General features: G+C 39.2%; 1 protein-coding gene across 3 annotated transcripts in view; it reads right to left on the reverse strand.

Moving 5' to 3' along the window:
• The window catches only part of stard13b (StAR related lipid transfer domain containing 13b), a 550,394-nt gene that overhangs the window by 151,931 nt on the left and 384,292 nt on the right, over positions 1-14,171 (reverse strand). Inside the window, exon 1 of one of the 3 annotated variants that reach the window (XM_087988238.1) lies at positions 694-993. The exons of the other annotated variants lie outside the window; for them this stretch is intronic. Coding sequence (XP_087844364.1) covers positions 694-862 — 169 coding nt within the window. The 5' untranslated portion in view covers positions 863-993. Of the gene's footprint in view, positions 1-693; positions 994-14,171 lie in introns of those variants that run through there. 3 annotated transcript variants of the gene reach the window in all.

Raw genomic sequence — 14,171 nt, forward strand, 5'->3', positions numbered from 1 at the left:
GGAACTATTTAAATACTTTGATAAAAAGGGGCAGAGCCTACTTAAGTAGTGTATCAGGAAACTATTTTTGTTGGGGCAATGAGAAGGGAGAACAGCTGTGTATCATTTTTGTCACAATGATGTCATGTTCATATTGGAGTGTTTTTAGATTTAGTTAATGAGTTGTTATTTCAAGCCAATGAAGCAGAAGTGGCCAATCTTAAAATTTAAAAAGTGGTAGCTTATCATGTTTGTAGTTGCATGACCATTTTAAAATGACTTTCAGAAACAAGTAATCATATCATGAATCAACAAAAGGTCAAGTGGAGACTTTAAACAATTACAAACATGTTAACCAATCTAACCTTATTGAAAAATGTCACAGTGCTGTTCTACTTTTGGCTTCACACAAGGCTGTGACACATCATGAATACAACTGACTACACACCTGTTACAGCAGCTTACCACAGTTATAGCAGTAAGCAAAAAGAAAAACTTCTTGTGGAGTTATGAGGAAAAATATGGCAAATACCAACTATCCTGAATGTTTTAAAAATTAAGATCTAAACCTGTGGGATAAAAATATTACAGGAAAGATATTGCTTCTTAAAATATTACAAGTAGGCATTTGTCTTATGATTGGTTGCTGTTAAGATCTGACTACTGAATTATCTTGACCTGTAAACATTGAATTCTTTGATATAACAAACATACCATGCTGAATTCTAGTTACCAGCTGCTGTCTTGCAATCATCCTGCTCATTCTGTATGGAGATCGCCGTTGTGACTGATGCAACCGAAGGTACATATCCTGTCCCTGAGGTGACAGGGAACTCAGATAGGCAGAGCCTGTGTTTGGTGATAATGACAGCTCCATGAACATTTCCACAAAAACACTACTCAGAATACAAATTCTCTTCACCTCACTAGTAACAGGATACAAGCTGAACTATTAGGGAGGAGAACAAGCAACACAGCATTGAACTGTGAGAAGTTGAAGCAGACTTTAGGAAAGGGGAGTAGCTACAACTCAGAAGTCCAACTTATGTCACATGACTGGGAGGAACCAGTGAACTGAGTGGATGTGAAAGCACCATGTGATAAGAAATTAAAATCATGCCAGTAAGTGAGTGGAATCTTACACTATTTTGGAGAGGAATATAACCGTCATCACATACCTTAGAACTGATTAAAACACTTTAAAATTTTATTAGAGGGATATGAAAGCACTCTAACTGGGTTAGGCCACTCCAAGGAATGCTTTAATGCTGAAAATATCATCAAGCATGATACAATGGCACAAAATGAAAACATTCTTGAGACTTGAATCACACTTTTTAAAAATTCATTTATTATACACTTACTATTTGTCTGGTGTATCAAGCTATTCATTTTGTGGAATTGCTTAAAAGATGTAAACATTAGTACAGTTCTTTTTTTGAGGGGGAGAGGTTGCAGAGGAGTATTATTTTCTAATAGTGATGCTTTGTCACAACATGATAGTACAATAGTGCGCTACACACTAAAAGAGTTCCATAAGTCAAATGGAAGAATAACTTAGGGAACATGACGTACTGATGAATAATGCATATAATAACATTCTGTCAGCAAATTTTCACCCTGCGCCCGGGATTTCACCTACCAGGGAATGCATGAGTGTACTGAATTAATCACAATCAGCATAGCATTGAAGGGTAATGCAGTGATAAGTAGCAACAGGCCTGCAAAGGAATTCAAGCTGGCTCATTTTATATTCCCTCTTAGGCATCTGCACACCCATTTGTTTTGATGAAACAGGGTCTACAAATAACTGACTAGAGGAAAATAAACCATTTGTATCTTCAAAGAAGTCACATCAGAGCACCTACTACAGAAAAAAAATCCTTCCACAAGATCCTGACTTTCACTTTTTAATTGCATTGAAGGACAGATGAAGCACAAGTGTTTGATTTTTGAGGCACTGAAAAAATTTACATAGAAATCATACAGTGTGTTTGGTGTTTTTGCCACCTATAGAGTACATATTCAATCTCTACCCACTAAAATCAGGACTTGCACCAGTCAATGGAGAATACAGGAGGGTGTGCCTGGAACACCATCAAGCATTCCTAAAAATGATGTGTCAGCCTGATGAAGTTACAAAATAGGACTACTTGAATACCAAACAACAAGTGATAGGCATAGCTAAATGATTTCACAACAAATGGATCAGATCTAAGCTCTGCAATCCTGCCACATCCAATCATGAATGGTGGTTAATTAAACAACTCAAAGAAGGCTCCACAAACATTGCCATCCTCATTATTGAGGGAGCCCAGCACATCGGTGTAAAAGGCTGAAGAACTCACAACAATCTTCAGCCAGAATTTCAAAGTGGATGATCCATCTTGGCCTCAACCAGAGGCCCCTTGCATCACTGATGTCATTTGTCAGCCAGTGAATCACTCCATGTGATTTCAAGCAACATTAGTGATGCTGGATACTGGAAAGGCTATGGGCCCTAACAACAACCTGCAGTAGTTCTGAAAACTTGTTCTCCAAAATGTGCTGTACCCCTCACCAACCTGTTCCAAAACAGCTACGACTCTGGTATCTAACCAACCATGTGGAAGATTGCCTAAGTATGTCCTGTAAGCCAAAAACAGGCTAAATTTAACCCATCCAATTATTGTCCACTTAGTTTACTTCCGATCATCAGTAAAGTGATGGAAGGTGTCAGCAACAGTGCTATCGGGCATCACCTGCACAGCAATAACCTGCTCACTGATGCTCAGTTTGGGTTACACTAGGGCCACTCAGTTCCTGAACTCATTACATCCTTGGTCAAAACATAAACAAAAGAGATGAAATCCAAAAGTAAGTTGTAAGTGACAGTCTTTGACTGTCCTTGACATTGAACAAATATGGGATCAAGGAGTCCTGGAAAAATTAGAGTTAATGGAAATCAGGGAGAAAACTCTCCATTGTTTGGAGTTATACCTGACACAAAGGAAAGTGGGTATTGGAGGTCAGTCATCTCAGCTCCAAGATAGTTCCTCAGGGTACTATGGTTAGCCCTGCCATCTTCAGCTACTTCAATGACCCTCATAAGGTCAGAAGTAAGGATGTTTGCCAATGATTGCACAATGTTCAGCATCATTTGTGATTCCTCAGATACTGAAGCAGTCCACATCCAAATGCAGGATAACATGGACAATGCCCAGGCTTGAATTGAAAAGTGGCAAATAACATTGGCTCAACACAAGTGCTAGGCAATTGCCATCTCCAGCAAGAAACAATCTAACCATCATCTCTTGACATTCAATGGCATTACCATCACTAAATCCCTCACTATAAGCATCCTGGGGGGTTACCATTGACCATAAACTGAACTGGACTAGCAATATAAGTTCTGTGGCCACAACAGCACGTCAGAGCTTAGGAATCTTGCAGTGGGTAATTCACTTCCAGATTTCCCAAAGCCTGGCCACCATCTATGAGATACAAGTCAGGAGTGAGATGTTGGCAGCTCTAACAACACTCAAGAAGCTTAACACCATCAAGGACATAGAATCCCACTTAATTGGTATCACATCCACAAACATTCACTCTCTCCATCACCAATGCTCAGTAGCAGCAGTGTGTATTGTCTACAAGATTCTGTACAAATTTATCAAGGAATGCACCTTAAACAGCACCTTCCAAACCAAAGACCACAACCAGCTAGAATGACATGGGCAGCAGATAGATGGGAACACCACGACCTTCAAAATCTCCTCCAAGCCACTCACCACTCTGACTAGGAAATATATTGCCATTACTTCAGTGTCACTTGGTCAAAATCCTGGAACTCCCTCCCTAACAGCATTGTGGGCCTACTTTTTCCAAATGGACTGCAGCGTTTCAAGAAGGCAGTTCACTACCTAACTAGTGTCAGAGCAGTGATACAGTTCTAACTCAGGATGGTGTGAGAACTTTGAGGTGCTGGTGTTCCCAGCTGCCTTTATCCTTCTGGTTAGCAGGGATTGGAGGCTTGAAAGCTGCTGCTAATGAATCCTTGGTCAGTTTTTGCTGTACATCATGTGGATGACACACACTGCAGCCACAGTTTATTGTTTTGGGGGAGTGAATGTTTAAGGTGGCTAATGGGAAGTCTGTAAAGTTGACTGTTTTGACCTGGTGGTACTGCATTCATTGAGGCAAGTGGAAACTATTCCGTGACATTCCTGACTTAAGCCTTTTCGATGGTGGTTGGGCCTTGGGAGTTGGGAGATGAGTTACTAGCTGCGGAATTCCCAGAATTTATAGCCACATGGCCAAATGTTCAGTGGGGAGAAAACAGGTGTTTAGTTTCAAGTCAGTGACTCTTCATCATAACTCTGACATCTGATGAAGAGCCACAGGACTCGAAATGTCAACTTGGTTTTCTCCCCACAGATGCTGCCAAAGCAACTGGGTTTCCCCTGCAATTTTTGTTTTTATTTTAGATCTCCATTTTCCATCGGTATTTGTTCTATCTAGGGGCCACATCGTTTGATTTGAGTCAGAATCCTCATTTCCAATACAGATCAGACTACTCTTCTGTGTAGAGACAAGCACTTGAAATCTTTGTGGAAGCCACACAACCTTTTAGATAGCTGGGGCATTGGGCTAAGTTAAGAGTGAAACATTAACAAACCCATCTCATGCCAAGAGATATCTGACTCAATTTGAGAAAGGGTGTTCTGGAATGTAAACATTTATTTTCCCCAATTCTTTGAGCTGCTACCCTGGTGAACCTAAATGCAGTTTTCACCATCAAACTCCAATAGTAATGTAACATTTAGAAGATACATTGACTTTAGCAAATTTGCCTGAAAAAAGTACCATCACAATATTTGATTGCAGAAGAGCTAATTACCTTCTCCAGAACCAGTAAACTGCCTGTTGCTGCTGAATTACATGCCTGAAGCTCAACATCAATAGGCTAAGCTAAAAACATTCAGTATATTAGCTTGAGTTTGACAGTTTCAAACTCTCAGTGCAAGATCTGTAATAATCTTTGACCACCATCAAGATTCCACCCTGCTGGTTATAAATTATTCCAGCTGTATTTTAAAACTGTGTTTCTTTAAACCTTGAGTACCTCACGAAAGAAAGACAAACTTCTTTAATTGAAAATATATGACATCGAGAGGCTCAATTCTGTATTTTTGTTTTACATATATCCTACTAAATTACTACATATACAGATAGTCCTAAGTTGTGGATAGGTCCCATGCTGGAGTTTGTTCACAAGTTGATTTGTACACAAATCAGAACATAATGCAGGACAATGTAAAGCAGCCGTTCTAAGTGCAGGAAATGTTCGTATGTCAGGTCTTTAAAATTACATCCCTGGATGGGATTGCGTTTGTAAGTATGAGTGTTTATAAGTCTGAGCATTCGCAAATCAGAGACCCCCAGAACAGTTGAACAAATTCTTCACTCTACTGCAACTATTACCATCGCTGCATTGATGATCATCCTCCATTAGCAAAAAAATTCCTACTTTGTGGTTTTGCATTTTTCTGAATATTAAACAAGTACATTCTCCATACAATATCAGTATTAGAGATTAAAGACACACATTTAGTTTAAGTATCTGTGAAGTATAGATTTACATACTTTAGGAAAAAACATTGTGCAATTGGAGTGATTGTTTATAACTCACATTCTTAGTGGAGACACTGGCATTGTGCCCTTTTTAGTCTTTGTGTTTCATTCTACCTAAAAGAAACTTGTATGTATTATGGAATTGTAAGATTGTTTATTAATTAACTGGCTAACTAATTGGACAATTTTTGAGTTCACCTTGAAGATTTGAACACTTCTAAACACCAATGTGTACTGCCCTTCTCTTGTTTTGTACATCATACAGTTATAGAATGATAGTACACAGAAGGAGGCCAAAAGACTAATTATGCCTTTGCCAAGTTGCTGAAAGAGCTAATCTTAGTTTCTTGCTCCTTTTCTGAGTCCTGTACAATTTTCAAATCCAAGTCCTTATTAATTTTCCATTTGAATGTCATTATTTATTTGGCTTTTAGTAAAGCCTTTGACAAGGTTCTGCATGGTAGATTAATTAGTAAAATTAGGTCATGTGGGATTCAAGGTGAGCTTGCCAATTAGGTACATAACTGGCTTAATGGCAGGAGACAGACAGTAAAGGTGGAGGGCTGCTTTTCGGACTGCAAGTCTGTGACCAGCGGTATCCCATAGGAATGGTTCTGGGTCCTCTCTTGTTTGTCATTTATATAAATGGTTTGGATGAAAATATAGAAGGCATGGTTAGTAAGGTTGTAGATGACACCAAAATTGGTGGCATAGTAGACAGTGAAGAAGATTTTCTAAGATTACAAGGAGATCTTGATCAAATGGGTCAATGGGCTGAAAAATGGCCGATAGAGTTCAATCTGGATAAATGCGAGGTATTGCATTTTGGCACAACAGACAAGGATAAGGCTTATACAATTAATGGTAGGGCCTTGGGCAGTGCTGTAGAACAGGGTGCAGGTACATAATTCTTTAAAGTTTATGTCACATATAAACAGGATGGTTAAAAACACATCTGGCACACTTGCCTTCATTGCTCAGTCCTTTGACTTTAGGAGTTAGGATGTAATCATGAGATTGTATAGAACATTGGTGAGGCCTCTTCTGGAACACTGTGTCCAGTTCTGCTTGCCCAGTTAGAGCAAGGATATTATCAAGTTGGAGAGGGTTCAGAAGAGATTTACCAGGATGTTGCTGGGTATGAAAGGTTTGAGTTATAAGGAAAGGCTGAATAGGCTGGGACTTTTCTCACTGGAGCATAGGAGGTTGAGAGGTGACCTGGTAGAGGTTTATGAAATAATGAGAGGTATAGGGAGAGTTGATGATCGTTGTCTTTTCCCGAAAATGGGGAATTCAAGATTGGTGGCACATTTTTAAGGTGAGAGGAGAGAGATTAATAAAAAGACATAAGTGACAATTTTTTACACAGAGCGTCATTCATGTGTGGAATGAACTTCCTGAAGAAGTGGTGGGTGCGGGTACAAATACAACATTTAAAAGACATTTGGATGGATACATGAATAGGAAAGGTTTGGAGGGATATAGGCCAGGAGCAGGTAGATGGGATTAGCTTAGTTTGGGATTATGTTCAGCATGGACTGGTTGGATTGAAGGGTCTGTTTCTGTGCTGTATGACTCATTGCATTCCAAATCACACAAACTTGTTATGCAACATCTTACCTCACCTTAAGTCACCTGAGACAGCACCTCCACAATGCCTTGACAGCACCTCCATAAGGGCATCGTGGGTCAACTTACACACAGCGATTGTGGTGGTTTGAGAAGGTAGCTCACCACCACCTTCTCAAGGGCAATAAGGAATGGGCAGATGTCCAGCCAAAAACGTCCATGTCCCACAAAAGAATGAGGAAAGTGTCATGAACAGTGTGTGTTTGGGGCTGCTGTCCTAGTACATTGCCAGTGAAGGACAACTCTGCAATGCCAGTACTTGGTTGGGTGTTTGGCCAGGATTTAGAGATAGCACTGGTGCCTGGAAATCTGAGGTGGGTGCTGAGTTCTTCCAATTACAGCAAGATGGTAGAATCAAGCTAGCATTGGATGAGATGGGTGCCATTGATATGTGTTTGGTCGTTAGTGAGGCAGTTTGTGATAATATAGCAAAAAAATCTCTCTAGGCCTTATGGAATGAAACCCTCTGTAAAGCTTGACCAAAATTAATATTTAATCAAAATATTATAAGGTTCAGTCCAAAGACAGGTGACCAGAAGTTTGGTCACAGATGTAGGTTTGTAAGAGCAGCTTTAAGAAATCTACAATGCTTTGAGATTTAGAGAGAGAATTCAAGAGCTTCAAGCCTGGACAGTTGAAGGGATGGCCATTAGTGGTATGATCTAGAAAGTAACGTGGCTCAACAGGTCAGAGTGAAAAAAAAATTGAGAACTGTATCGAGTACATAAACTGGTAAACCCCAATAATTTCTCTGTTGCTTGCTTTTAGTCAGCTTGTTTGTTCTTCAGCTGTTACAGTGTCCTGGCAGTCTGACAGATGAAACATGAAATTGGAGCCCCAGATGCTCTCTCAGGGGGATACAAAACTTACAAAGAGGAGACAGAATTACCACAGGTGTCCCAGTCATTGTCATATTGCACATAGCAAGTTCCCACAACATAGTGACTGTTGTGTTTCCTACAATAGATAGTAATTCACATTAAAAATATTTAATTGGTGAACTGCTTTGATGACTGTGCAAGATATATAAATGTTAGTCTTTTTTTTGATGTGGAGGAGCCAGTGTTGGACTGGAGTGGACAAAGTTAAAAGTCACACACCAGGTTATAGTCCAACAGGTTTATTTGAAAGTACAAACTTTCAGAGCACCTGCTCCTTGTACTTTCAAATAAACCTGTTGGACTATAACCTAGTGTTGTGTGATTTTTAGTCTTCTTTTTGACAGCTTTGTAGAAACAACTGTAGGTGATCCAGTCCCTCAAATCTGCTGCATTTTTATTTGATGGATAGCTTTATCTCTATTCCACTTACACATTTTTCTTCTATTTCTCTTGATGCTCTAACCTAACAAAATAAACTATCAAACACAAGCTGCAAGTTTTCAATTGACTGACATCCACAACCGATTAGGTACAGAAGTGTGAAAAACTGCTCCATGACTTCACGTTTATAACATTAAGTCGCTCCCAAGGAAATAGGTTGCCTTTTGTCTCTCCTTTATCATTTTGAAGACTTACCTTTCAGCCTTTGAAACTCAAAGAACTGCAAGGTTTGTACATCCTGATGTTATTATTTAACCATTAAAGCTCTGGTATCATAATAAAAGGAAAAGAGGAAGTTAAAGGCCAGGCAATCTGCAATATTTACCAATTGACCAGTCCCATCAATACACTTTCTATTGGAATATTTATTTACTGTTGGATGATATTGGATATGGATTGATTCCATGGTAACCAGGATAGAATTTTCCCAATGTAGAAAATAATTGAAGGTGTCAATCTCAATGAGGTGTGCTGTTCACAACATGGTGACAAACGTATGGAAGTAGTCAACTGAGAATCTGTCTCCAGGACTGCCACATGGACAGCTTAGTAAGAGGGCATGTAGCATTCAGCCCCAGCAATCACCCTGGGTAAAATAGGCAATCTTGAGGCAGATAGATTAGTGAAAGAATGCCTCAAAATTGGAGGCCACAAAATACTTTTTAAAAGGCTCAAAAAGAATCAATAGTACATAGAGGTCACCATTCCACTGAAATGATTACATCTGAGGATACAGATCCATCATTTGGGGGGTGGGGAAGACGCTTTGATGTCTTTCACACCTGTAATTAAAAAGCCACCTTCTTCAAGTTCACAGACTCCAGGCTCCCTAGGTCTAATATTGGAGAAGGTCAGTCAGCAAAGAATACAGTGCCTTTATTAGACCATGTGGCTGCCTCTCTCCAAGGAACATGATAACTCTTTCTCTGGAACCTCTGGGTCATGATGGGGTGTCATCTTGATGGAGTTTCCCTATTCTTTTTCCAGGCCACATAGCCTCCAAAGCTGCCTCCAACAAGGCAAGGAAGATTCTGACTTGAGACTGTTATTAACTAGGAGAAAGTGAGGTCTGCAGATGCTGGAGATCAGAGCTGAAAATGTGTTGCTGGAAAAGCGCAGCAGGTCAGGCAGGTCTGGATGCTGCCTGACCTGCTGCGCTTTTCCAGCAACACATTTTCAGCACTGTTATTAACTACATCTGTCAAGTATGCTGAAGGATTTGGAACAGCTACCTATTTCACGCTAAATATCGAACAAGCTGGTGTTCAAACATGTAAATCCAGGTTATCATTGTAAAGTTTGAATACAGATATATTAATAGTGTGATTTACAACATTAGAAGCCAAGAATGGTTTTTCGTTAAATCTATACTTATTACATGGAGAACCTTTTATTTCATCCAGCTTTGTATTGTTCAAACTGTAATTTTATTAGTTAGACTTTTCAATTTGTTTTGTCAGACAACATGATGATATTACTGTATTAATAAAATATAGAAGAGTTCTGGTCTGCTGGCCCCCTAGTGGCCCAATAAAATACAATGATGTAATCTCATAAAACTGCAATGCTCTTTTCAATTCATTTATGTTTGTTTCAGCTCTAAAAGTATAATGAGATTTACTGAGTTCTGAATTTTGAGTCTGAACGGTATGGGTGCAATTTCATCAAAAGGGCCATCCATATCACAAAGAGTAAAATTTGAGTGGCTAATGGACCTTATCTGAATGGAAACAATGTTTCCTAAGCCTGTAGCATTTATTTACATAAATAATATATGTTAAGTATATTATTGGTTTAATAAAATGGAAACATCTCAATGTCAATCCTTGCTTCCAATGTTTTCCACTGTCAAGGCAGTTATTGCAAGGTTACATGTTTGAAAGCTATTTTAAATGAGATTACTCAGGTGAGACAGATACAGGAATGGTTAGCAAAAGAGTCTATCTGTACACATTATAAACTATATTCTCATGGCAATAAATGTAAAAAACAGATAATCAGCTGGTTACTTCTGTCTTTAATATTAGGCCTTGAGCTGCTCTGTCAATTTTGGAGAAGTACTATTGTGTCAAATTGCCTTTGTATAAGACCTTTAAAATAGAAAGGCACTCCTAAGGGCTTAACAAAAACCTGAAGGAAAATATGAACATGATAGCATATGAATTAGGAGTAGGAGTCAACTACTCAGCCCCTGAGCAGCTTGAGCCTCCTCCGTTTTTCAGTAAGTCATTCCTTCACATTCATGCCTTATCCCAGCGATGCTACAAACTCATATTTATCAAGAATTTGTCTCCTTCTGCCTAAAAGAAAATCAAAGACTCTGCATCCAATATCTTTTGAGGAAAAGCATTCCATGAGAAAAATGTTTTGCTAATCTCTGTCTTAAATGGATGATCTCTTTATTTTTTCAAACAATGACCTCTTGTTCTTATTTTGCCCACCAGAGGAAACATCCTCTCCATACCTACTCTCATGACCTCTCAGAACTTTTGTGTGTAGTCTTACCAAAGCTTTGTAAAAAATGAAGCATAACTTCCTGACTTTCTTTTAATTTACTCCCCGTATTAAATAACATTCTATTAGTTTCCTAATTACTTGCGGTATCTGCATACTAACCATTTGCAACTCATGCACTAGAACATCTTTTGCATCTTAGAGCTCTATAATCTTTCAACATTTCGATAAAATGCTTCTTTTTTATCCTTCCTGCCAAAATGAATGCTTGATATTTTCCCACAGCATATTCCATTTGCCACATCTTTATCCATTCACTGAACATATCTATAATCCTTTGTTGTCTCCTTATGTCCTCTTCATAACTTACATTCAGACCTGTCTTTGTGTCATCAGCAAATTTAACAATCACCCTGTTAGTGCCTTTGTCAATGAAATTTACCTAAATTTTAAAAAGTTGAGGTCTCAGAACTCATCCCTGTGGCACAACACTCATTACATTTTCACAACCAAAAAATGACCCATTTGTGCCTACTGTCTGTTTCCTGTTAACTAGTTAATCATCTATGTATGCCAATATGTTTCTCCCTGCACCGTTAGTTTTTATTTTCTACAACCATCTTTGAAGTGGAGCCTTATCAAATGCCTTATGGAAATCTAAGTACAGAACATCCACTGGTTCCCCTTTATAATCAGCACTATACCTCTTCAAATAACTCTAATAAATTGGATAAACATGAACTTCCTTTCACAAGTGCAAACAGAAACAGAAATGACTGGGAAAACTCTGCAAGCCTAGTAACATTGTGGAGAGAAAGCAGAATCAAAACTTCTGGTACAGTCCTTTCTTCAGACTGGCTTAGATCCAGTAAGATGGTGATGGAGTAGGATTTCTGAGTCCGGGGTCATCTGCTCTGACTGCTTTTCTTTAGAATTCATTTGTTTTTCTTTTTGTCATGTTTTAAATATTTTAGATCTTTTATTTTACTTAACTCTTCTTGAGGAGCATGGCTGTGGCCATGGCATTGGTAGCGGACTTGTAACGGCAGCATTGGAGGCGAGTGTCGGATTCATGGAGATGGAGGTGAGTTCGGGCCCAGTATCAGACCTGATAACATCAGTACTGGCTGCATCAGCAAGGTGGGCCTGAAGTGGACTCATGGTGGTGGCAGAGTCAAGTTTGGACCAGTGTGGTACCCAGTGGAATCAGTGACATCTGCACTGGCAAGGTCCAATGAGGACTCATGGTGGCAAGGGCGTTGGTGGAGGACAGATGGCAGCAGCACAGTGAAGGAGGCTCATGCCTGGCCACCAGATCCATTACCCATGGCAGAGCTCTGAACAAGAAGAACTGCAAAGTTGAACATATTTTCTTCATGTCTTTATTTTGTCCCTTTATATTCTGTGTTTTGGCTTATTTTCCTGTGTTTTAAGATGGCGTTGGAGAGTAGCGATGATATACAATACAATAACAAAACACCTGTGATAATAAATAAGTCAAATCAAATCAGGATGGGGAGTGCATGTGGACACTGTTTTAACATTTGGCACCAGGTATCCACGATGGAGATCAGGAGGAGCAAGTGGTGAGCTGGACATGCCAAGATCCTGCTCTGAGTTTCATGCTGGAAATTCTTGGGATATCCTTTGCATCTGTTGAACAATAGAATTTAAACCTGCAGATTAATAAAGTGAGATTAAGTGATAATGAGAGTGATAATGAGCAATAATTCGTGTTAACAGGTCTCTCATTGCTCACTAGCAAGAATTTCATCTCAACGTCTGGAAGATTGAAAATGCGACTTGTTGCTCCCGACATCGAGAAAGGCCTTGCTGGGACTCTCCACACAATTGTCCCAAATTTCTGACATCAGCCCACATCATTCAGGGCCTGGGAAAATTCTGCCTGTTTTCTGTCTCTTCTTTTTAAAGGAAAGGATTTACATTCACTATTTCCCAATCTAATGAAACTTTCCCCAAACCTGGGAAATTTGGAGATATCAGCAGCTGCTACCAAAATCTTATTCAAAGAGGTGGACTTTTGCTAAAGGAGAGAAGTTGGAGATATTAAGGGAACAACAATGTTGAAGTCAGGGGGATAGATACACGCAACAAGCTGGGGTCAGAAGTTTCCTCGTTAAACACTTTATGAAGAGCAAAGATGTACATATGGGTTGATGTTAGATACTGAAATGCCAAATCATACCTCATAAAAATGTTTTTATCGTAGTGTAAAAAATTATATTCTACAAATTTGAAATTGGTTTCATTTAACTTAAAGAGGAGCAGGAAAAGACCAAATGGTCCATCTAGCCTGATCCAAGATTGATTATGGTCATGGCTGATCTTCTGCCTCAACTCCATTTTCCTGCCCAAACTCCACACCCCTTTATTCTCTGAGTGAGCAAAAATCTGTCAACCTTATCATTAAATACACTCCTGATTCATCCAGGACCCTTTGGTTAAGTAATTCTAATCATTCACAACTGAGTGGAAACATTCACAGAAACACAGAAGTAAACCATTCAGTCCATAATGTTTGAACTGATTCTCCAATGAACACCACAATTTAGTGTAATGTACCTGCTCTTTTCTCAAATCCGTGCACATTGTTTCTTTTCAAATAATCATCCAATGCCAATGCTTTGAATCCCTCAATTGAAGCTGCCTCTATCACACTTCTTGGCAGTACATTCTAGACCTGAATCACTCACTGCGTGAAAAGGTTTTTGCTCATGTCACATCTGCTACATTTGCAATCACTTTAAATCTGCGTCCTCTTCTTCTCAATCCTTCAACAAGCAAGAATAGTTTCTCCCTATTTACTCTATCCAGACCTCTTATGACTTTGAAAACTTCTATCATATTTCCTCTTATCTTTCTCTCCAAGGGAATGGCCTCAAACTCTGAAATCTGTCCTCATAAATCAAAGTTTCTATTTCTGGAATCATTCTGCACTGTCTTCATATCATCCTTTCCATAGCTTGGTGCCCAGAGCTGTACACCATATTCCAGTCAAGGCCTAACAAGTATCTTGTTTAATTTCAGGATAGACTCCTTTCTCTTGTATTGTATGGCCCTATTAATAAAGCACAGGGCATTGTATGTGCTTTATCAACTGGTGTTCCCTATCTATCATATCACCTTCAATGATCTGTTCACATATAGAACCTA

The sequence above is a fragment of the Chiloscyllium plagiosum genome, unplaced genomic scaffold (genome assembly GCF_037043375.1).
Source record: "Chiloscyllium plagiosum isolate Xiang-an unplaced genomic scaffold, Cpla_swu_hap1 HiC_scaffold_6, whole genome shotgun sequence".
In the NCBI taxonomy this organism is placed as follows: Eukaryota; Metazoa; Chordata; class Chondrichthyes; order Orectolobiformes; family Hemiscylliidae; genus Chiloscyllium; species Chiloscyllium plagiosum.